The following is a 17,934-nucleotide window of genomic DNA, read 5'->3' on the forward strand; positions in this document are numbered from 1 at the left end:
CGAAAGAAGTCGTCGATTAAACCGAAACTAGTTTCAACGAAAGCCTTTCAGCGTCAAGATCGGAAACAATGGGCTTTGTCGGTATACGTATATCTCGAAAGTACCATTTCAAAGAAGATAATAATACATTTTTATCCCACTACTTTCTCGCTACTTTTTTCAAATTATAGATAAATAACAGAAGGAAAAATAAACGCAAGTGCGAACATCCTCCATTGTTGCGAGAATGGAAAATGGAAGAGAGTCCCGAAAGTTTGTCGACGAAATTAAAAGACGTAGAGCGCGAGATGGTGGAGCGAAACGATCCGCAAACACGTACTCCTGTTCGTGGCGGAAATAAAATGATCGAGGAGGGTTAAACGCGAGATCTAGCGGCTAATGGCTTAGTCTCCGCCAATTAACTTCCGGTTTCTAATCGTAGAAGGACACCATATTGCGATATGCGTGTATATATATACATTTATACATACATATATATATAAATATATATATATATATATACATGGATATATCTGGTCCCAATGGAAAAGGGTCGAGTAGAGCAGAGGCCGATAGAGAGGAGGAGGCTGAGCGGAGGAGGTTGATGGACAGTGTTTACCGAGGGTGTGGCGGCTCGACAATTAGGGTGCGCCCTGGCAAACACTCGTTCGCTGTCAGTGTCGGCCCTTGGCACAGTATGTCATCTTCTTGAAGCCGAGAGGGGTAATCCGCGAATACACTCCTCCTCATCCGCTCCGCTCGCTACCCTCATTATTTTCCACCTTCCTTCGCCTCTTTTTATCAACAGGGTTTTCTTCCGTTCACCTTCTCTCTTCGCCCGTCCGTTCCTTCCTCGTCGCCTCTTTCGATTCGTGCGTCGCCCCTGCGCGATTCGAACATGATCCCGCGATGATGGATCATCAGCAGCGGAGGATTCAACAAGATGATGAGATAGACGCGGGAAGATTGGTTTCGATCGCGTAAAAACCGCGGGATTTTCGATAAGCTCGGCCGGGTGGAGATTCGGAGACGGTGACGTTTACGAGGTAATAAAAATGGAAGGACGGAGAGGAGAGGAGAGAGAAGAAGGCGTGAATGGAAAAGACGAATGGTTTAAAGACGCCAACTATCCGAGGAAACTGAAACTATCCAACGTAGGAGGAGATTATTCACAGGGGAACGTCCGATTTCACGAGTTACGAAACCTGTACTCCCTGGATCCGTCTTGGATGGCGCGCGCTTATCATACTGCCCTACGAGATCAACTCGATCGAGCTTTTTACGAGGCAATAAAAATAAAAGCTTGCCTCGTCCACTCGTAAAAGCCCGCGTATAAGCATACGACGTTATCTCCACCACCGGCTACCAACTTGGCTCCGCGAAACAATTTTTTTCCCGATCGAGACGAAAGATATAAGCCAACAAACTTATTTTAAGGAAAGGTTATTTTAATTGGAAATTGGAATCAAGGGAGAATGATTCCTGTAGATCGATCATAGAAGATGGTATATTTTTTCAATAAAGATGTTGTAAATAATGCTCACCTTCACCTTTTCGTCGATCTTTCTGGCAGGCTGGGACGGCGGCGGGGGCGCCTCGGGGTCGAAGCTGACGCGTTGCCCGATACCCCGCAGGAATGCCCTCCCGCCCGAGTTCCAGCCCCTGCTCGTGTTGGTATCCATCCTCAAAGCGAGATGCGCGCAATCCTCGTCGGGAGCACCGATTTCTTCGCCGAGACCGCTTTCACCAGGGGATCTCGCGCCCCCGGCCCCATGCTCCTCATCTTTGTGCGCGCTTTCTGAAACAGACATGCGTTCCCTCTTCATCCAATCTTTCCCCTATAACGACTTTCCAATATTTTCCCCTCAACGCTCCCTCGTACTTTTATCTCCCAAGGAATAAATAAATTCGGCGATAAGCTTCGACAAAATCGTTCGTGTTCGGGAAAGGGATTATTAGACGATTCAAATTGACAAACGATACACGATATTTTTAAGCCAGTTTAAGCCTGGCTCGCTGTTGCGACATCGATGGTAATATAAATAAAGGAGTAAGAATGGCGGGGATCCAGCAGTCACAACTGCGAAGCAGAACTTGGGATACACCCTGTTGGCAATCCAAACGGATGATGGATCGTGGAAATACACTCACCCTTATTGGTTTCGCGCAAACACGTACCGCGTCCAGGTTTGCGACGTAATTTTCGGGGACCCTCGAACAAGACATCGATTTGCGACGCAATACCTCGAAGTTATCGTATCTTATCGTGAAGAAGAAAAATAACGATGAAATTTCCCTTATTTCGCGAAGGAAGATAATTATTTCCCTCCGATTCGAATAAGAAAGATGAAAGTATTGCTCGAAACCAATTGTAACAGAGAAAATCGATTGTTCTTCCTACGTTTAATAAATATTGTTCGTTCCAGTATAGTAACGATTTTTATTCAATATCGTGACGACTTGATTAATCGATCTGTATAATTTCTCTAAATGTGCTCCTTCGAAAAAGAAGAAATTTTCAGCCTTTTTGGACACCATATTGCTCGAAACCAATTGTAACAGGGAAAACAATCGATTGTTCTTCCTATGTTTAATAAATAATATTGTTCGTTCCAATAGTTCGTTCGATTTGATTAATCGATTTATATAATTCCTCCAAACACGTGCTCCTTCGAAAAAGAGGAAATTTCCAGCCTCTTTGGACAGAGACCGAGACCTTTCTTCCTAAATTTATTTTTAAAATATTATTCAACCCCACTTCCGGATGGAGAGGATGATTTTACTTCAGAAAGAAAACAACCCTCTTCCTTTTGATCTTCCATTTCTCTAAATTTCTCTAAATATTAATGGTGGCCCTCTTATATATATGTACTATGCGCACCAGTCTCGTTGCGGCATCTCGAAAAATAAAAAATTCAAATGCATTCGTATATCGGACGATAATTAGATTAGGACGAATTATTCATTGGCCGATACTCGTTTGCATTTATTATTGAATTTCAATCGCGATGCACACACAATTGACAGAACGTATACAATGCAATTGTACGTGTTACATTTTGTAATAATTTTATCGAGAAGAAAAAAAGAGAAAGAGAGAAAAAAGAAAAGGAGAAGCGAACGAAACGGAATGATGGAACGGAAAAAATGGAGGGTGGCCGAGAACGATCGAAATAATTCTTTCCGCGGCTATTAATCTCAAGGGTAAATATGTATCACGAGAAGCAGCCAGGTTTCATCGTTAGTTTATCGAGCGTCGCGCCATTGTGGCGGAGTTGCGCAACGAGATCGTTAGAAAACCGATGATTTACATAAGGCACGAGATGTGTGCGTGTGCACCGTTATTTCACGCGAATGGATCTCGAGACGATGGCGAAATATATTGCGAAACAAATCGAAATTGAGCCACGTTGACGACGTTCGCCCTTCGTTACTCGTGTTCCACTCGACAAATTTCGTCAAACAGTTCCTCCTCCTCCTCCTCCTCCTTCTCCCTCGCCAACAATTATACCAGTCAGAGACGAATGTAAATCTCTCGCTGTCGCACCGTTAATAAAGGTTATTTTCAAATTTTACTTCTCCTTGTTGTGATGATGAAAAAAAAAAAGAAAAAAAAAAGAAAAATACGATTCTCTAGCGGATGTAGGAAAAAAAAAGAATTGCACGTACGTTTCCAATTACGTGAGGATCGTTCGCGTTTCTCTTATTCCGAGAGACAAAAATCTTCGTTATAAACTTTATAAACTGAAATTTTATTTGTTCGTAAATTGAACGAGAATTGGTCCCAATTACTGTCAAACACATTAGTCGAGAAATGTATCCTCGGTTCTCACCGTTATCTCGCTTCGTTTGCGTTTTTCAAGATCGTTTCGAGATCATCCTCGTTCAGTTTTTATTATCTCTCACGGATTGGGATGGAAAACAAAAAGAGAAAAAAAAAGAGAAGAGAAGAAAAAGAAGAAGGAGAACTTTCTCGAAAACACGACTTAATGAAAAAAATACGAACAGGAAATTCGGAGTTTGTATTTCTATCGAAATTAAAGGATCGTGACGGGAAACAGCTGGAAGAAAATCGCGGAAATTTCATGGCAGCGGCGAGATTGGAAGATATCCGTTTTCCAGTGAAAGGAGAGAGAAAGAGAGAGAGAGAGATTACGCTACACTTTCCAAACCTTTAACAGTTCGACACGTTTGTGTATTTTTCTCGGAGAAAAGACAGGCTTCTTAAATAGCTCGGAGAAGTTTCAGATAGTTTCTTAATACTCGGAACAAAGGGAGTCTCGAGCAACAGTTCTCTTGCACCGTTTGCTTCGAGCTTCGAAACTTTTTAAACACATTCGAAACCGTTCAACTCCTTTCCAGATGAACTCTTTCGGAACAACGTAGGTCGGATATGTGCAGATCGTACGGATGGAGATCTCGAACGAGATCTCTCGATCTCTACGATTACTCGAACATAAATTCAAGTTAATAAGATAGTTTCCTATAGTTGTAACTATTTTACAATTACTTACAATTACTTTCGATTCGAAGATAAAAGGAAAAAAGGAAACAGAGAAAAGAAGAACAAGGAAACGCACGATTCAAAAGATAATTATCTGCATAGAAATAGGATTCACGATTACTCAAAGATAATCTCCGTTGTAGCGACTACTTTCTTAAACTGTTCTTTCGATTTAGAAAGCAAGAAGAAAGAAAAATTAAATTTAAAAGCTGGAGACATGATTCAAAGGATAATTATCTACATAAAAATATTCGATCGAGTACTTTTAAATTACGTTTCTTTCGATTTGAAAAGAAAAAAGAGAAAAGAAGAACGGAAAGAATAGCAAGGAAACACACGATTCAAAAGATAATTATCTACATAGAAATAAGGGGATTCACGATTACTCAAAGATAATTTCCGTTATAAATTATAAACTACTTTCTTAAATTGTTCTTTCGATTTAGAAAGAAAAAAAAAAGAAAAATTAAATTTAAAAGCTGGATAACAAGTTGGAAACATGATTCTTTCGATTTGAGAGTAAAAGAAAAAAAGAAAAAAGAGGAACGGAAAGAAGCAAGGAAACACTCGATTCAAAAGATAATTATCTGCATAGAAATAGGATTCACGATTACTCAAAGATAATTTCCGTTATAAACTATAAACTACTTTCTTAAATTGCTCTTTCGATTTAGAAAGCAAGAAAAAATTAAATTTAAAAGCTGGAGACATGATTCAAAGGATAATTATCTACATAGAAATATTCGATCGACTATTTTTAAACTACGTTTCTTTCGATTTGAAAAGAAAAAAGGGAAAAGAAAGAATAACAAGGAAACACACGATTCAAAAGATAATTATCCGCACAGAAATATGAGGATTCACGATTATCACTCAAATCATCATTTCTCGCCGTGCCGACTACTTTTAAACCGTTCTTTCGATTTGCAAAGAAAAGGGGGAAAGAAAGGGACGAAGAAAAAACGGAAGGGAAAGAAAGGAGGATTTAAAAGCTGGGACAAGGAGGCACACGATTCAGAGAGTGGTTATCTGCGCGCTGTTCCCTCCACGTTGGAACTTCGATCCCGCACGGGTCGTTGAGCTCACCATGAATCGCGTGTTACCACCGGGACCTAGATCGATAAACACCGTGCATGCGTGTGCGCGCGCGTGTGTGTGCAAACGTGCACACAGGATAGACGTAATGGATAGACGTGGTGTTTCGTGAACACCATCCGCGAGATCGTGTGCGTCGGATCGGAAATAAGTGGCGGTGTGCCGTGCATCGATACCTCTTCTCGCGCGACGGCGATAAGAATAAGAAGAATTTTTCGGCGATATTGCTGTTATTTTTTTGAAAACGATGATCGATAACCGCTCCGCTATTTTTCATCGCCCTTTCCCCCTTCGCGTTGCCTCATTACCCTCCACGGTTCGTTCGAGAAGAATTTCGCGACGGCAAATTCCCCCGCAACCGCATGTGAAATGAGCCAAGAAGACGCGATATTACGTACGAGCTCGTTTTTCATCGAGCCCACAGCGAAAAATACACCTCTGCTCCCAAGTCCGTAATTCTTCTTTCGCGAGCTCGAGGGAAAGTTAGTTTCTTCTTCTTTTTTTTTTCAATCAGGATCGAATCAGGAGAAATAAATGAATAGAGGGTAATCTCTAAAGGAATTCGATTGAAACAAGGGAGAGGAGATAAAAACATTATTCAAGGTTTCATCTTCGCAAAAATTCATCACATTTCCAAGAATTGAGAAATACCTTAAACGAACGTTACGTGATATTTAAATCTGCGATTCAGATTATATAGGTCAAAGTGATTCGTCATTCGATCGATGAAAATTTTTAATCGTGTTTGCTGAAATATATATCCCTAAAGACAACGGGTTGGACGTTGACCCGTTGAAAAAGTGACTGGTTAAAAATATCGAATAAAGTTATTTATTAAAAATGCTCGAATAACATTTATTCGTAGCTATAATATCCGATTTCTATGTATATATCTCAGACTTATTAATTATTTGCAATTATTATTGATACGCTTTGAGTAATAAATTATCGATAATAACTTCAACCGTTAAATTTTGCCCATCGTATGAAGGGAACGATATATCGCAATGGGAACGAGCATCGAGATGCGCGACTAAATATGGAACTTCGCCGTCCAAGTTTCGAAACCTGCCGCTTAATCGACGAATCAGAAGTAGGACGGAACTGCAGATTGGCCTATGCGGTGGCCGAGCCTATGTGTTTTGCACCTGTTGCACATCCCTATACGAGAAATCGTTCCACGGAAATACTCGCCCGTACGTGTTCACCCAACGTTGCCATCCCCTTCAAACGTTGAAAAGTCTCGCTTCGACTCGTGCACGTTCGTTCCGTTTATCGGGAAAAAAACTCTCCTCTTCTTCTAATCTTTCACCGTCGTTTTAACGAACCTCGTTAGAGGAGCGCCTCTCGAAGAAGAAACTCGATGAAACAGAGTTGCTCGGAATTAATTGCTACGAAAAAGGAAAACACGACTACGTAGCAAAATTTCCTCGCCGTGCGGAAATTCTAATTTTTGTTTGCCCTTCTTAAACGGCCAGTTTAAACGAACGAACCTTGGAACTGGACGAATATTATGCAATAATTTCCCGGTAGATGGTGTTCAGCACGCGAGTTCACAACGATGTGGAGGGGGAAGGGCCGAACATACTCGTTCTGGTGCGGTTGAATTCGCTGGTAATTAACCGATCGTGCACGCGTGCGTGCACAGTTGCTCAGGGAAAAACGAGGGGGCGCGAATACAACACGCGAGCCAACGGCACGAAAACGGTAATCGGACCGATTATAAGGGACGTGCTTTCGCGAGTCGTGCTTTGCTAATAGCTGCCAATTTCGACGTTGCTTCGCTTAATAATTCGTCGAGTTACAAAACCCAGCTCGAACGAGCTCGAAACCTTTTTCCCCACCCGGACGAGTCTGTTTACTGAATTGAATTCGCGAATGAAGGTATGTCGAGAGATATTTTTTTCTCTCAGTTTCATCCGAATTTAAATATATTGATATTCGAATATCAATCGGGAAAATTTTGGAAAGTTTTAGAGAGACACATAACCTCTGAGATTAAACTCGATAAACATACACTATAGATACGAAGGATTTGCCCGAATTGTTGACGCGCGCCGCTATCTACAACGCGGCAGCTTGTGGTATTAACCTGTCCGCGAAACGAACAGAATGAACCGCGGAATATTTGTTCGTTTCGTACGATCCTGATGTTGCTCGTACAGTCCGTTGGATTTCCGTCGCAGTGGGTAGTAAATTTTTAACAGATTAAGACGTCGTACGAGGAAAATCCTTGTAAAAAAAAGAAAAAAGAAGAAAAACACGGGGCTTTTTATCGTTAAACGCAGAAACGGAGAAACAAAGGAGCGGGGAGTTCATAAATCCATCCGCGCGACGACACGGAAAGAGGAAGGGAGAGAGGACAACAACAATCGGAGGAATTTCTTTTCTCCGACCTTTCGCAAGGTCCCTGCTCCTTAACCACTCGTAAACGTCTGGCGCAGCCGGCAGTTTACCCATCAAGGAACCGACAACGGAATAACAGTTTCGCCTAGGAAAGGCGGAGCGGTGTAGTTAACATCCGCGGTTCCGTTTTACGACCACCTTGAAGCGAAAATCCTGAAGCTCGAACGTTCCGTCGTAAACGAAAAGTTATTCGCGTAAATCAACGGCTGTCGGTGGCTGGGGCGGGGCGCGAAGTCAAAGTCATCGTCTAAGCTGTGTTAGTCATCGTAACGAGGCTGTCGGTTCAAAGAACGTGTTCGAGGATAAACGAAAAACAGGGTTAGATTTATCCAACAGACGGCCAGGTTTTGTCGAAAGACTTATTCCAGACGACGGCCAACGATGCTTCCACGAAACGCCCGACTATCTTTTCCTTCGAAGGAAGACGAGGAGGTAAGAAGAAGCAGCGACGTGGTTATATTACCTCGTTGAACGAAATTACTCTGGTCTGGCGGCGTGAACCGAGAAGTCGAGCAGTCGCGATGTTTATTACAACTTTTTTTTCGAAAAGGTCGGTCAAACCGTTCAACAAATTTATCAAATTTTCTTGATAAATTTTCTTAGATTTTTACTTAGCCTTCCAGAGTTTTTTCTCCATCTCCGAGAAATTAAAGTTTCGAGTTCAAGCGACGTCCACGAATTTTTTTTAATTAACGGTTTTATGGTCGTTCAACAATGTTCTATTCCGTTATATACGCGCGTGTAATTAACGTAATTAATGTGTATATATTCGATAAAAATATATATATATATGGAAATTTCCAGCGATTAATCTCGATCTTGGACAATAATTGGAAAAAAAAAAAAAAAAAAAAGAAAGGAAAAAAATTACCAAGCGCATAATATGTAAGGCGCACAAACACGAACGATATAACTGGCAGGCACGGAAAGAGCTTTATCATCGGCGTGATAAAGAAGAACATTTAATTCCCTTGAAATCTGCATGGAAATGAAATTCCCGAAAGACGGAAGTCCGCACACTCGTTCAAATATCCGGGATTTTTTAGGACGTTCTTTCCGCGGAGAGATAAAAAATGGTCGCTTTTTTTTTTTTTTTTTTTCTTATGGAAGAAATTAACGCGCATTATCCCTCGGCCCCTGACGACGCGTTCGCGTGTAAACACGCGTGCGAACGTGCGTCGGCTTAATTTGAATACGAATTGCCGGCGAAGGATTACGATTTGCGAATGTCAACTAGTACAAAACGGATGATGCGTGACGTATACAATCGAATCGAGAAAATTCTTCGTACTTATTTTACTAAGAAAATTTACCTTAAATCAAAAATTTAGATTTTGTTTGCGCACGCACAATGAATATTATAATATACACGGACGAGATTGTTTGAGAGAAGTGAAGTCTTATCAAACATTTTTTATTTAAAGAAAAGTTAAAAAATTTTTGACACTTGATTTTATCTCTTTCTAAATATTTTTCTAAGTAGAAAAGTTACCTCGTGTATAATCTATTGGACGCATAATATACATAAACTTTTTTCAGAAATAAATACGTAGACCCTTTTTTCATGCGTATTTCGATCCATCTCGAAATTATATCCGTGAATTTTCTATAAAAAAAAAAATCTACGGATTCGTAACTTGACGACTCGTTCCCAATTCTTTCGTGTCTTTTCCTTTTTCGAGCTTAAAGAGTGGAAAAAATTGGGACGTTGGAGGGTCGCTCTTGAACAACTTTCGTTGAGTCTTTACGACGATTTTTTTAAACTTTTTTTTTCTTCTTTATCTTTCCCTATAAAAATTTTTTGGCAATTATGCGAAATAAGCCTTCGATCTCGACGATTCTTTTTTTTTTTTAATATTCAAATTATTAACAAGAACCGTTTCCTTCGAAACAATTCAAGTTAAATTATAGTTAACGTAAATCGATCGAGGCAAAGAAAGATTTATTTACTTTCTAATTTTATATCGGGTTTGTATTCGGTTTGGTTAATAAATTTGATCGACAAACAACGCCCATCAACGAAATCAATTCGCAACGCTATTCAATGTATCGAAATTAACTCTATTGAAATTAAACGAGACGATTTATTTATCTTCGCGATTTTTTAAAAAAGTTGGGAAAATATCGGAAATACCGAACAATATTAATCGCGGACTTGCACGCGACAAATACACGATTTGACGAGACGCAGGAACGTGTTACGTTTCATCCTCTCTTCGTTCTCTCGTTGTCGCTAAATTCGCGCTCGTCAGTAGTCAATAAATGTCCGTTCAGGATTGAAATTCTGCCAGCTTCGAACCTTTGCCGATGTACCTTCCTTTTTTTTTCTTTTCCCTTTTCCTCTTCTGCCCTCGTTTCTCCGCAATCATCCCCTCGCCCTCCCTCGAATTCCTCGCTCCCCCTTCTACTTTTCGAATCGTAGCCACGATACCTTTATTCGTGTAACGAGTTTCCGTTTTATTTTCGCATGCATATTTAAAGGGAATCGGCTCTCCGGGCGTTATTACGTATGAAACTCGTGTAAACCGGCCGTGTATAATAAAGGAACGGTGAGAAGCAAAAATGCGAAGCAGTTTCCGGCGACGAGGCGGCCCCATTTGCCTCGCAAATGAGGAGGAGGAGGAGGAGGATCGATACCTCGGATGGATAAATCATATTTGGCCAAGCCAAAGTGTCATCGAACGCTCGATTCGATTTCTCTCGATGATAAAAAAAATACGTGTAATATATAACCTCGATAATTTTTGGAAAGTAGTTTCAGAACGAACGAAAAACGCGAAATCGAAAGGAATTCCTCGAACGTTCCATCGTTATGGATATGTTGGACAGGAAAACAAAAGATTGGATGGAGCACAGGAAACGGAAAGAACTCAATGCGGATCGATGCGAATAATCCACCAATCAAATTTGTCCTTCTTCCCTTTCCTTTTTCTGTCTCGCTTTTTACGAGCCAATTAACCGGGACGAATTCTCATCGAGCTCGACCAAACGTGTGTTTATTTTATCTCGCGATAGATATTCGCGTCCATGGGCGTCGTTGTTCCCGAGCCCATTGTGGAAAATCATCGCCTCGAAAATTTCCGCGTGGAAAATTGGCGAGCGAGCGTTGAAAGTGAAGCGTTGAGAAAACCGTCAGCCGGGATATCGCCGGTCGGTCGGTCGGTCCATTGTGCCATTGGCGAGGCGGCCAAGTTATCGTGGGAGAAAGGCCACGCGGAATTTCGTGATTCATGTCTCTTTTATCTTTTATCTTAAAAAAATTCCTTTCTTTTCTCTCCAAACAAAAGTCGTTCCCTCTCTCTTTCTCTCTTCTTCTCAATTCAAACTGACGTTCAAAATCTTTTCCAAAAGAAGAAAAAAACTTGCTGCTATTGCTGCTCCCTTTTTACTAATATTGAGATTTCCCTTCTACGCATTCGTTTTCCTCTCTCACGTGACATCTATCGCGAAAAAATAAATAGAACGGCGCGAATCTTTCCCTTTTTTTTTTTTTTCCCTCCTCTGCAACGACTCTCAGGTCTTAGAATGTCGGGGAGGGGAACAAATCGTAATTGATTTGTGTTTTTATCGAGCGCTGCCACGTTTTAAAGGCGTTTGATTCAATTTTGTCATCGGGCGACTTTTTTCCTTTTTTTATCGATCGCGTTCCATTTCTCTTTTTTCTCGTCGAAAAAATGGATGATTTTTTTTCGCTAAGGGAATCGAAGCTTTTGAAAAGCTTGAAATTAAGCTCGTGGCGAAATTTGAACCCGTCAAAATCGACCGGGGAATAAATTTGGAAACACCTTCGGAGAGATCGAGAATCGAGTCTCTCGTCGTTTATATCGTTTTGCTTTTTCTTTTCCTTTTTTTTTTTTTTTTTTTTATGCACGTTGTAGAATCCACGCTCGGGTACAATTTCGGCTGGCCCGTCAACCACGGATAAATTTCATCTCGCCTCTAATAATTCTCGCGAGACAAAGCCCCTTCCCTTCCCTCTCTTTTTTCCACCCCTGGTCGGTTCATCGGCCCCCGGCGTGCGATACACGCGCGACACCTATCACGATTACCTATCTATTATTATTTTCTTCTTATTTCCACTCGTGCGATTTCCATTCACCGAGTGGAAGATTAATTTAATTATTCCGTCTCAATGATTTATGATCTTTGATAGGGATAGTTACGGACGTGTGAACAAATTAAAACGTCCGACATCGGCCGATTCCTTCCTCTTTTGTTCCGTTCGAAATATATATTCCTACAACAAATTGTACGAATTATGGAACGATGTGTAATACAATACTCGGCAAATTTTTCCTAATTATTCCATGATGCTTCGTCGACGGAAATTCGAGAGATTTGGAAACATTGGATGATTTCACTCGTTATCCCGGACAATCTGCGTATCGATGACACAATAATACCGCATTTATCTATATGATATATTATTGATAATTTTGAAATTGCGCAATTTCCAAAGATTCATCTTTCGTATTGTCGTAATTTAATTGTTTAGTTGAGGAGAGAAATTTCGAAATTGGAGATTTCTCAACTAAAAAAAAAAAAGGAAAGGAAAGGAAAGGAATCTCACGAAAGTGGGATATAGTTTATAGTTTATTTCGAGAGTTTCCGCGGGAATCGTGTGTTCGAAGGGCAGAGAAAAGGAAGGCAGAGGAGCGTGGAGAAACTATATGAAACGAGTTCCAACGTAATAATCCTCGCTCGTGCACCCTTTTCTTCCCTCGAATCTCTTCGCAGGATAACCGTAAAGGGACATTTGTCTCGCGTTGTACAATCGCGCCACTTCGAGTAATACCACCATACAGGTTTAGGATGGATGTAAATAATCCAGATATCTGCAAGATTTTTAGGTCGCTCTCAAGGATTCGGGACGAGAAACTTCTTCTCCAACGAATAAAATTTCAAGCGAAGAGAGAGTAGTTGTTTCAAATTTAAATGATACGAGAATTCCCTGCCTGGATAAAAAAGAAAGAAATAAGAGAAGTTTAAAACTTTGGATTTTGGTTCGAGAAGAAGAGGAAGAGGAAGAGGAAGAAGGTATCGTATAAGTTTTCGGTAGCTTGGAAAATCTGAAACGTTAAAAGCTGTCGTCCACGGTAACATTAACCGCAGTTCTCTTCCAGAATCGAGCGTCTCGATATCGGAGGGGGTGGTGTTTTCACTTTCTGAAAGCTTTCACGGGCCTGTAAGACGATCTCATCCGGCCGGAAAATGGATCGTTCCTTCTCGAGAGAACGACGATCGAAACTTGCTCGATTCGCGGGAATTCCGCGCAATTGGGATCGATAATTAGGCATTCCTTTGAGGCGGGGCTGCGTTACATCACGAATACTCTCTCTTCGTGGCACAGCGCCGAAATAACGGAAGGCGGCGGAAGTTGAAACGTATTCTTGATCGAATCAATCGAAAAGAGTCGATCGAACGATCGATCGAAGAAAGGAAAGTAATTAACACGGTGAAGTGGGATTAGCTTCTTATCTTAAACGATTCTATGACGAGATATTTTTTCGAAATTATTTTCTCTTCGACAAATTCCTCTTTCTCTCGCTATTGTTGGACAAATTGAGAATTTTGTGATAAAAGGAATAATTATCCGAGCGAATCCATCTGAAAATCTTCCTTTCGGGATAGATATCTTTCTTTTGCGGATTCGTCGAGGGGAGAATCTAAAAATTCGTCGATTTCAATAAGAAAGAAGCGTATCGTTCTAAAACGGCATTAACGAATTCGGCGGTGGTTCGAAATGCGCGGTGGGTGGAAACGTATGCGCTTGGAACGAAAACAAACAAGAGGGAAACATAAACAAACAAGAGCGTAAACGCAAACAAACAAAAGCTGTCCCCGTTAAGTCTCTCCGTCTCTACATTTTACTCCGTATAAGTTGGCGTATACGGTTTAAATCGCATCGATCCGTGACGCGGATAACATTGCGATCGAGGCGGCCTCGTTGTCGCATGGGCTGCGAAACAAAAACTCTCTCTTTCTCTCCCGTCCTTGAAAATTTCTCGAGATTTTCCAAAAAAAAAAAAGAAATCAACCGCGTATCTTCGGTCGTTTCGTTTCTAATCAACGAGAGGAAGGAAAAGCGTTTCCAAAGATTCGAGTTCCTTGTTATTATAAATCTGATAAAATTTCGCAATGGTGGAAATTTCCTTCGATCCATCAACATCCACCAACGAATCTATCGAAAGATCCTCGAGGAGGGAGGGAAACGAGGAATAGAATTTCCATAGGAAGAGGTTGAACGCCACCCAACACGTTGTCCGGCGCGAAGAACGTGGCACGTTAAATTTTATAGCGGTCGATCACGCGAACCCCGACGAGCTTTTACGAGCTTCCCGCCTCGAATCTGTTTATTCGCCGACCCTTCCACATCACGGCAAGGAACCTTCTCTCTCCTTTCTCTCTCTTTCTAAAATGAAACGCTTTTTAAAAAACGTATAACCATATATATCTCTCGAGTGTACGAAACGGTTGGACGACTAGGCGCGGATAGAGGGTTGAAATATGAGGAGGAGCAGCGGCACCAGCAGCTGGCTCCATTATCTTGGGGGGAAAACTTGGCCAATTTCTGCGCCGCCCCGTCAGACGGAGAGCTTAATCCTCGTTTATCTCGAGAATTTCATATAAATCCCCAGAATCGACGGAACTTTGAATCCTCCTCGAATTCAGACCGTTTCCCTCCCCCGTGGAAAACGATCTTCGCAGAAGCTCGGCCACGAAACGATCGAGCTCGATCTTTAATTCTCTTTCCTCGACGAAGGTGTTTTTTTTTATCTCTCAGGATTAATTGAATTCCTTTTAAAGGAAGAAGAAACTAAATTCATCGGGAACGAGAGGAGTTCACGTTTCCGCGATGTTGTGTCCCGTCTGGCTGGATTAACGCCAACAACAACAACAACGCCAGGTGCTTCATCCCCCTGCGGGCATTTGAAAAAATGGTAAACGATTGGTTGACGATCGATAACAGCCGATGTCCAAAAGGAGGAGAAGGAGGAGGGTAAAAAGTAATTTTTCCTCCTTCACCGAGGCTGTCAATCGCAGAAATTCTTCCTGCGATGCGGGGGATGAGAGGGAGTTGGAGGGACGTTGGTTTATTTCAGATACATACGGATAAAAGGAAAAAAACGTTACGTTATTCGCGCTACAAATTTCGCATTCGTTCTCCCCCGACGAAAATCTAGAACAAGTCGAACCACGGAAAAATGGAACTCGTCATATGCGAGCCACGTGGAAGTAACCGGAAAGTATAGACAGAAGAGACGTATGAAATTCTATCGAGCAGAAATTTCTCGCTTCCAAAATTCTCGAAACTTTTGTGTTCGAGAAGAGGAAAAAATGGAGAATAGAGAGCGCAAAGGAAGCGATCGATTATTTTTTTGCTCGGATCGTCCATTTCTTGTTTCTGCATTTTGGAAAGGAGGAAACGCGGAGGCTAATTTCGTTCCAGCTGGACGGGCGCCACGAAAATCTCGCCTAACCTCCGTGATTCGACATCCGCGTGACGTAAGCCTAATTGCAAGGAAGGTAAGCCTAATTGTTTCGTATCCCCTTAACTAAAGACGATCAACCGATTGACCCAGATTCCCCGGCACACGGCTGACCTCATCTTGCCGAGTGTTACACTTCCTCCTTCTAATCAATCTTCGAATTAACCATTATCCATCCCCCCGTCCATCCGTTTCGTTCCCGAGGAATCTTCGTTCATTGCTTCGTCGCACGTATGACATTGTTACTCGATTCAAGATTTTTGAAAATTAAAGAAAAACCGCATGTCTTACGATTCGCACGAATTTCCCAATCATTCTCCGATAACGCTTCTTAATCGTGGATAACATGATTGTAAGATTAAAGAAATGTGGCCAGAGATAGGTTCAAAAAGGTTTTTCGCCAAGTGTTTACAAATTAATCTCTCTCGCGATCGTTAACCCTTAAGCGAGAAATAGAACGTAAGCGTTTAAAAGGTCTGGGATCTCTGAAGGAGGAGAATTGTCAGTGTATAAATATTCACGAAATATGAACGTTTCCAAGTGACACGACGAAAGACGGGAAAGAATTTTTTGTTCGTATCCTTTGCGTTTCAAATTCAGTACGAGTCAATATGCACAGCCATTCCGCGCACCGTTCCCTCGCATTTCGTTACTTTTTTACGTTTCTCGTGCGGTCCCTGGAAAAAAAGTGCGTTAACACCAACGACAGAGAGATTCTCGATGATTCTCTCGAATCATCCTCCGCTCGATCACATTTTATTTCAAAGGTTGATCGATGACTCACGAATTAAGAATAGATTGGTGGGAATCTCATTTATCATCGAGACGATTTTTCGTCTCTGAAAAAAAAGTGCGTTAATACCAACGACAAAGAGAGGAAATCGACGATCCCTCGATGATTCCCTCGAATCATCGGTCGCAGTATTTCACGGATATAACATCAGCCTCAAAGGCTGATCGATAACTCACGAATTAAGCTCGAATGGATTGGTGGGAATTGGGGGCTCACTTATCATCGAGGACGATTGATGCAGGGAAACACCTGAAGGCCGCGCAACATTATCACCGACCCAGCAAATGTATTCTCGCATCGATTAGCCCCTCCTCCTCCTGTCACGCCGCGATTCCCTTCCTTCCTCTACCAATCCTTCCCAAGAAGAAGAGTCTTGCAGTCTTCTCAACACGCAGGAATACGACGTTCGAATGCAAGGAGACGAGCGTGTGATTGCGCCCTGGCGAAAAGCCAATGCCGTGAAACGGCCTTTGTGTAACGTTGCGCCGACGTCGTGCAAAAGGTTTATTCATCGGATCGTCTCTAACGCGTAGTCGTCGCCGCCATCTGACCCGCCTCGATTAATCCCTCCAGAGGATCCCCGAGTCTTTTTTAATTCCGGATATTTTCTTTCTTTTCCTTTTCTTTCCGCGGAAAAAAAGCCGTGGAGTTAGAGAGTCGCATCTTGGAGGGGCAAAGATTTCCAGGGGGAAAGAGAAAGGGAGGGGGAGAAGCAGGAAAGTGATTGAATCTCGATGATGCATTCGGCCAACATTCCCCTTCCACGCGATTTCTCGTTCCGATCCAACGTTTCTTCAACAATTCTTTCTTGCCAACAGGGACGCAAAGTTTCGGACGCAATTTAAAAAATTTTAAAGTTTCTCGATCCGTGTCCCCTGGCGCGGTTATCTCCCCTCCCCCTCGATTAATCATCGTTCGGAAATTATTCGACAATTAGCGCCCGGTTTTAGCGCTCGAATTCCCCGCAGCGGCGGAGTACGCCGCATCGTTACTCATTTCGCGCGGCTGGGGGCCTCGAACGGGAGCTAGCGTTAGATCACGTGGATACAGCACCGAGTATGGCGCGGGGTAATGGACGAATCGTGCTTTTCCGAACCGGCCTTCCTTCCACTCGCCAGTGTACTCGTTCTCGTAAATTACCTTGGCGAGAGATTAGAGTGATTAATGCGAACTCCCCTCCCCGCGAAATGTGCTTTACAATTTTTAATTGGACACACCGCGTTTTTAATCGCTATTCGAGTTCAAGATATTTGAACGAGTATGGGGATGCATGGCAAAGTAGGAAGGTTTGAGTCAAATGTGGAATTATATTTGAGTGCAATTATTCGAAGGTTTATCGAAAGGGTTCGAAAATTAATTAGAGTTTGGAAAAGTATAACGATAATAGTTACAACTCGATGGATATTGGAAAGAATCTGTTTGAAAATGTTTGGCTCGTTCATCACAATTAAAATTCGATGGCGGGAAATTTTCAACAGGGGTAGTCGATTGTTCGTGAGATGTTTCGTCAAAGCAGTAAAACGAGATCGAGAATGTATTGTATTTGTCTTTAAACAAATGTGGTCCAATTTTTCATACAGAAATTGGTTTCGATCGGAATTGATAATGTATTTGAAATTTATAGATTTTATTAATATAATTTTTACATTACGATTGTTGATACTGGA

General features: G+C 41.8%; 1 protein-coding gene across 10 annotated transcripts in view; it reads right to left on the reverse strand.

The window, feature by feature from the left end:
* Positions 1–17,934, reverse strand: part of LOC410823 (transient receptor potential-gamma protein) — a 79,123-nt gene that overhangs the window by 17,365 nt on the left and 43,824 nt on the right. For all 10 annotated transcript variants that reach the window (XM_006568953.3, XM_006568952.3, XM_006568951.3 and 7 more), the window contains one exon: positions 1,524–1,777. In XM_006568953.3, the coding sequence (XP_006569016.1) occupies positions 1,524–1,661 (138 nt within the window). In that variant the 5' untranslated portion in view covers positions 1,662–1,777. The remainder of the gene's footprint in view (positions 1–1,523; positions 1,778–17,934) is intronic.

This window comes from Apis mellifera, linkage group LG2 (assembly GCF_003254395.2).
Source record: "Apis mellifera strain DH4 linkage group LG2, Amel_HAv3.1, whole genome shotgun sequence".
Taxonomy (NCBI): domain Eukaryota; kingdom Metazoa; phylum Arthropoda; class Insecta; order Hymenoptera; family Apidae; genus Apis; species Apis mellifera.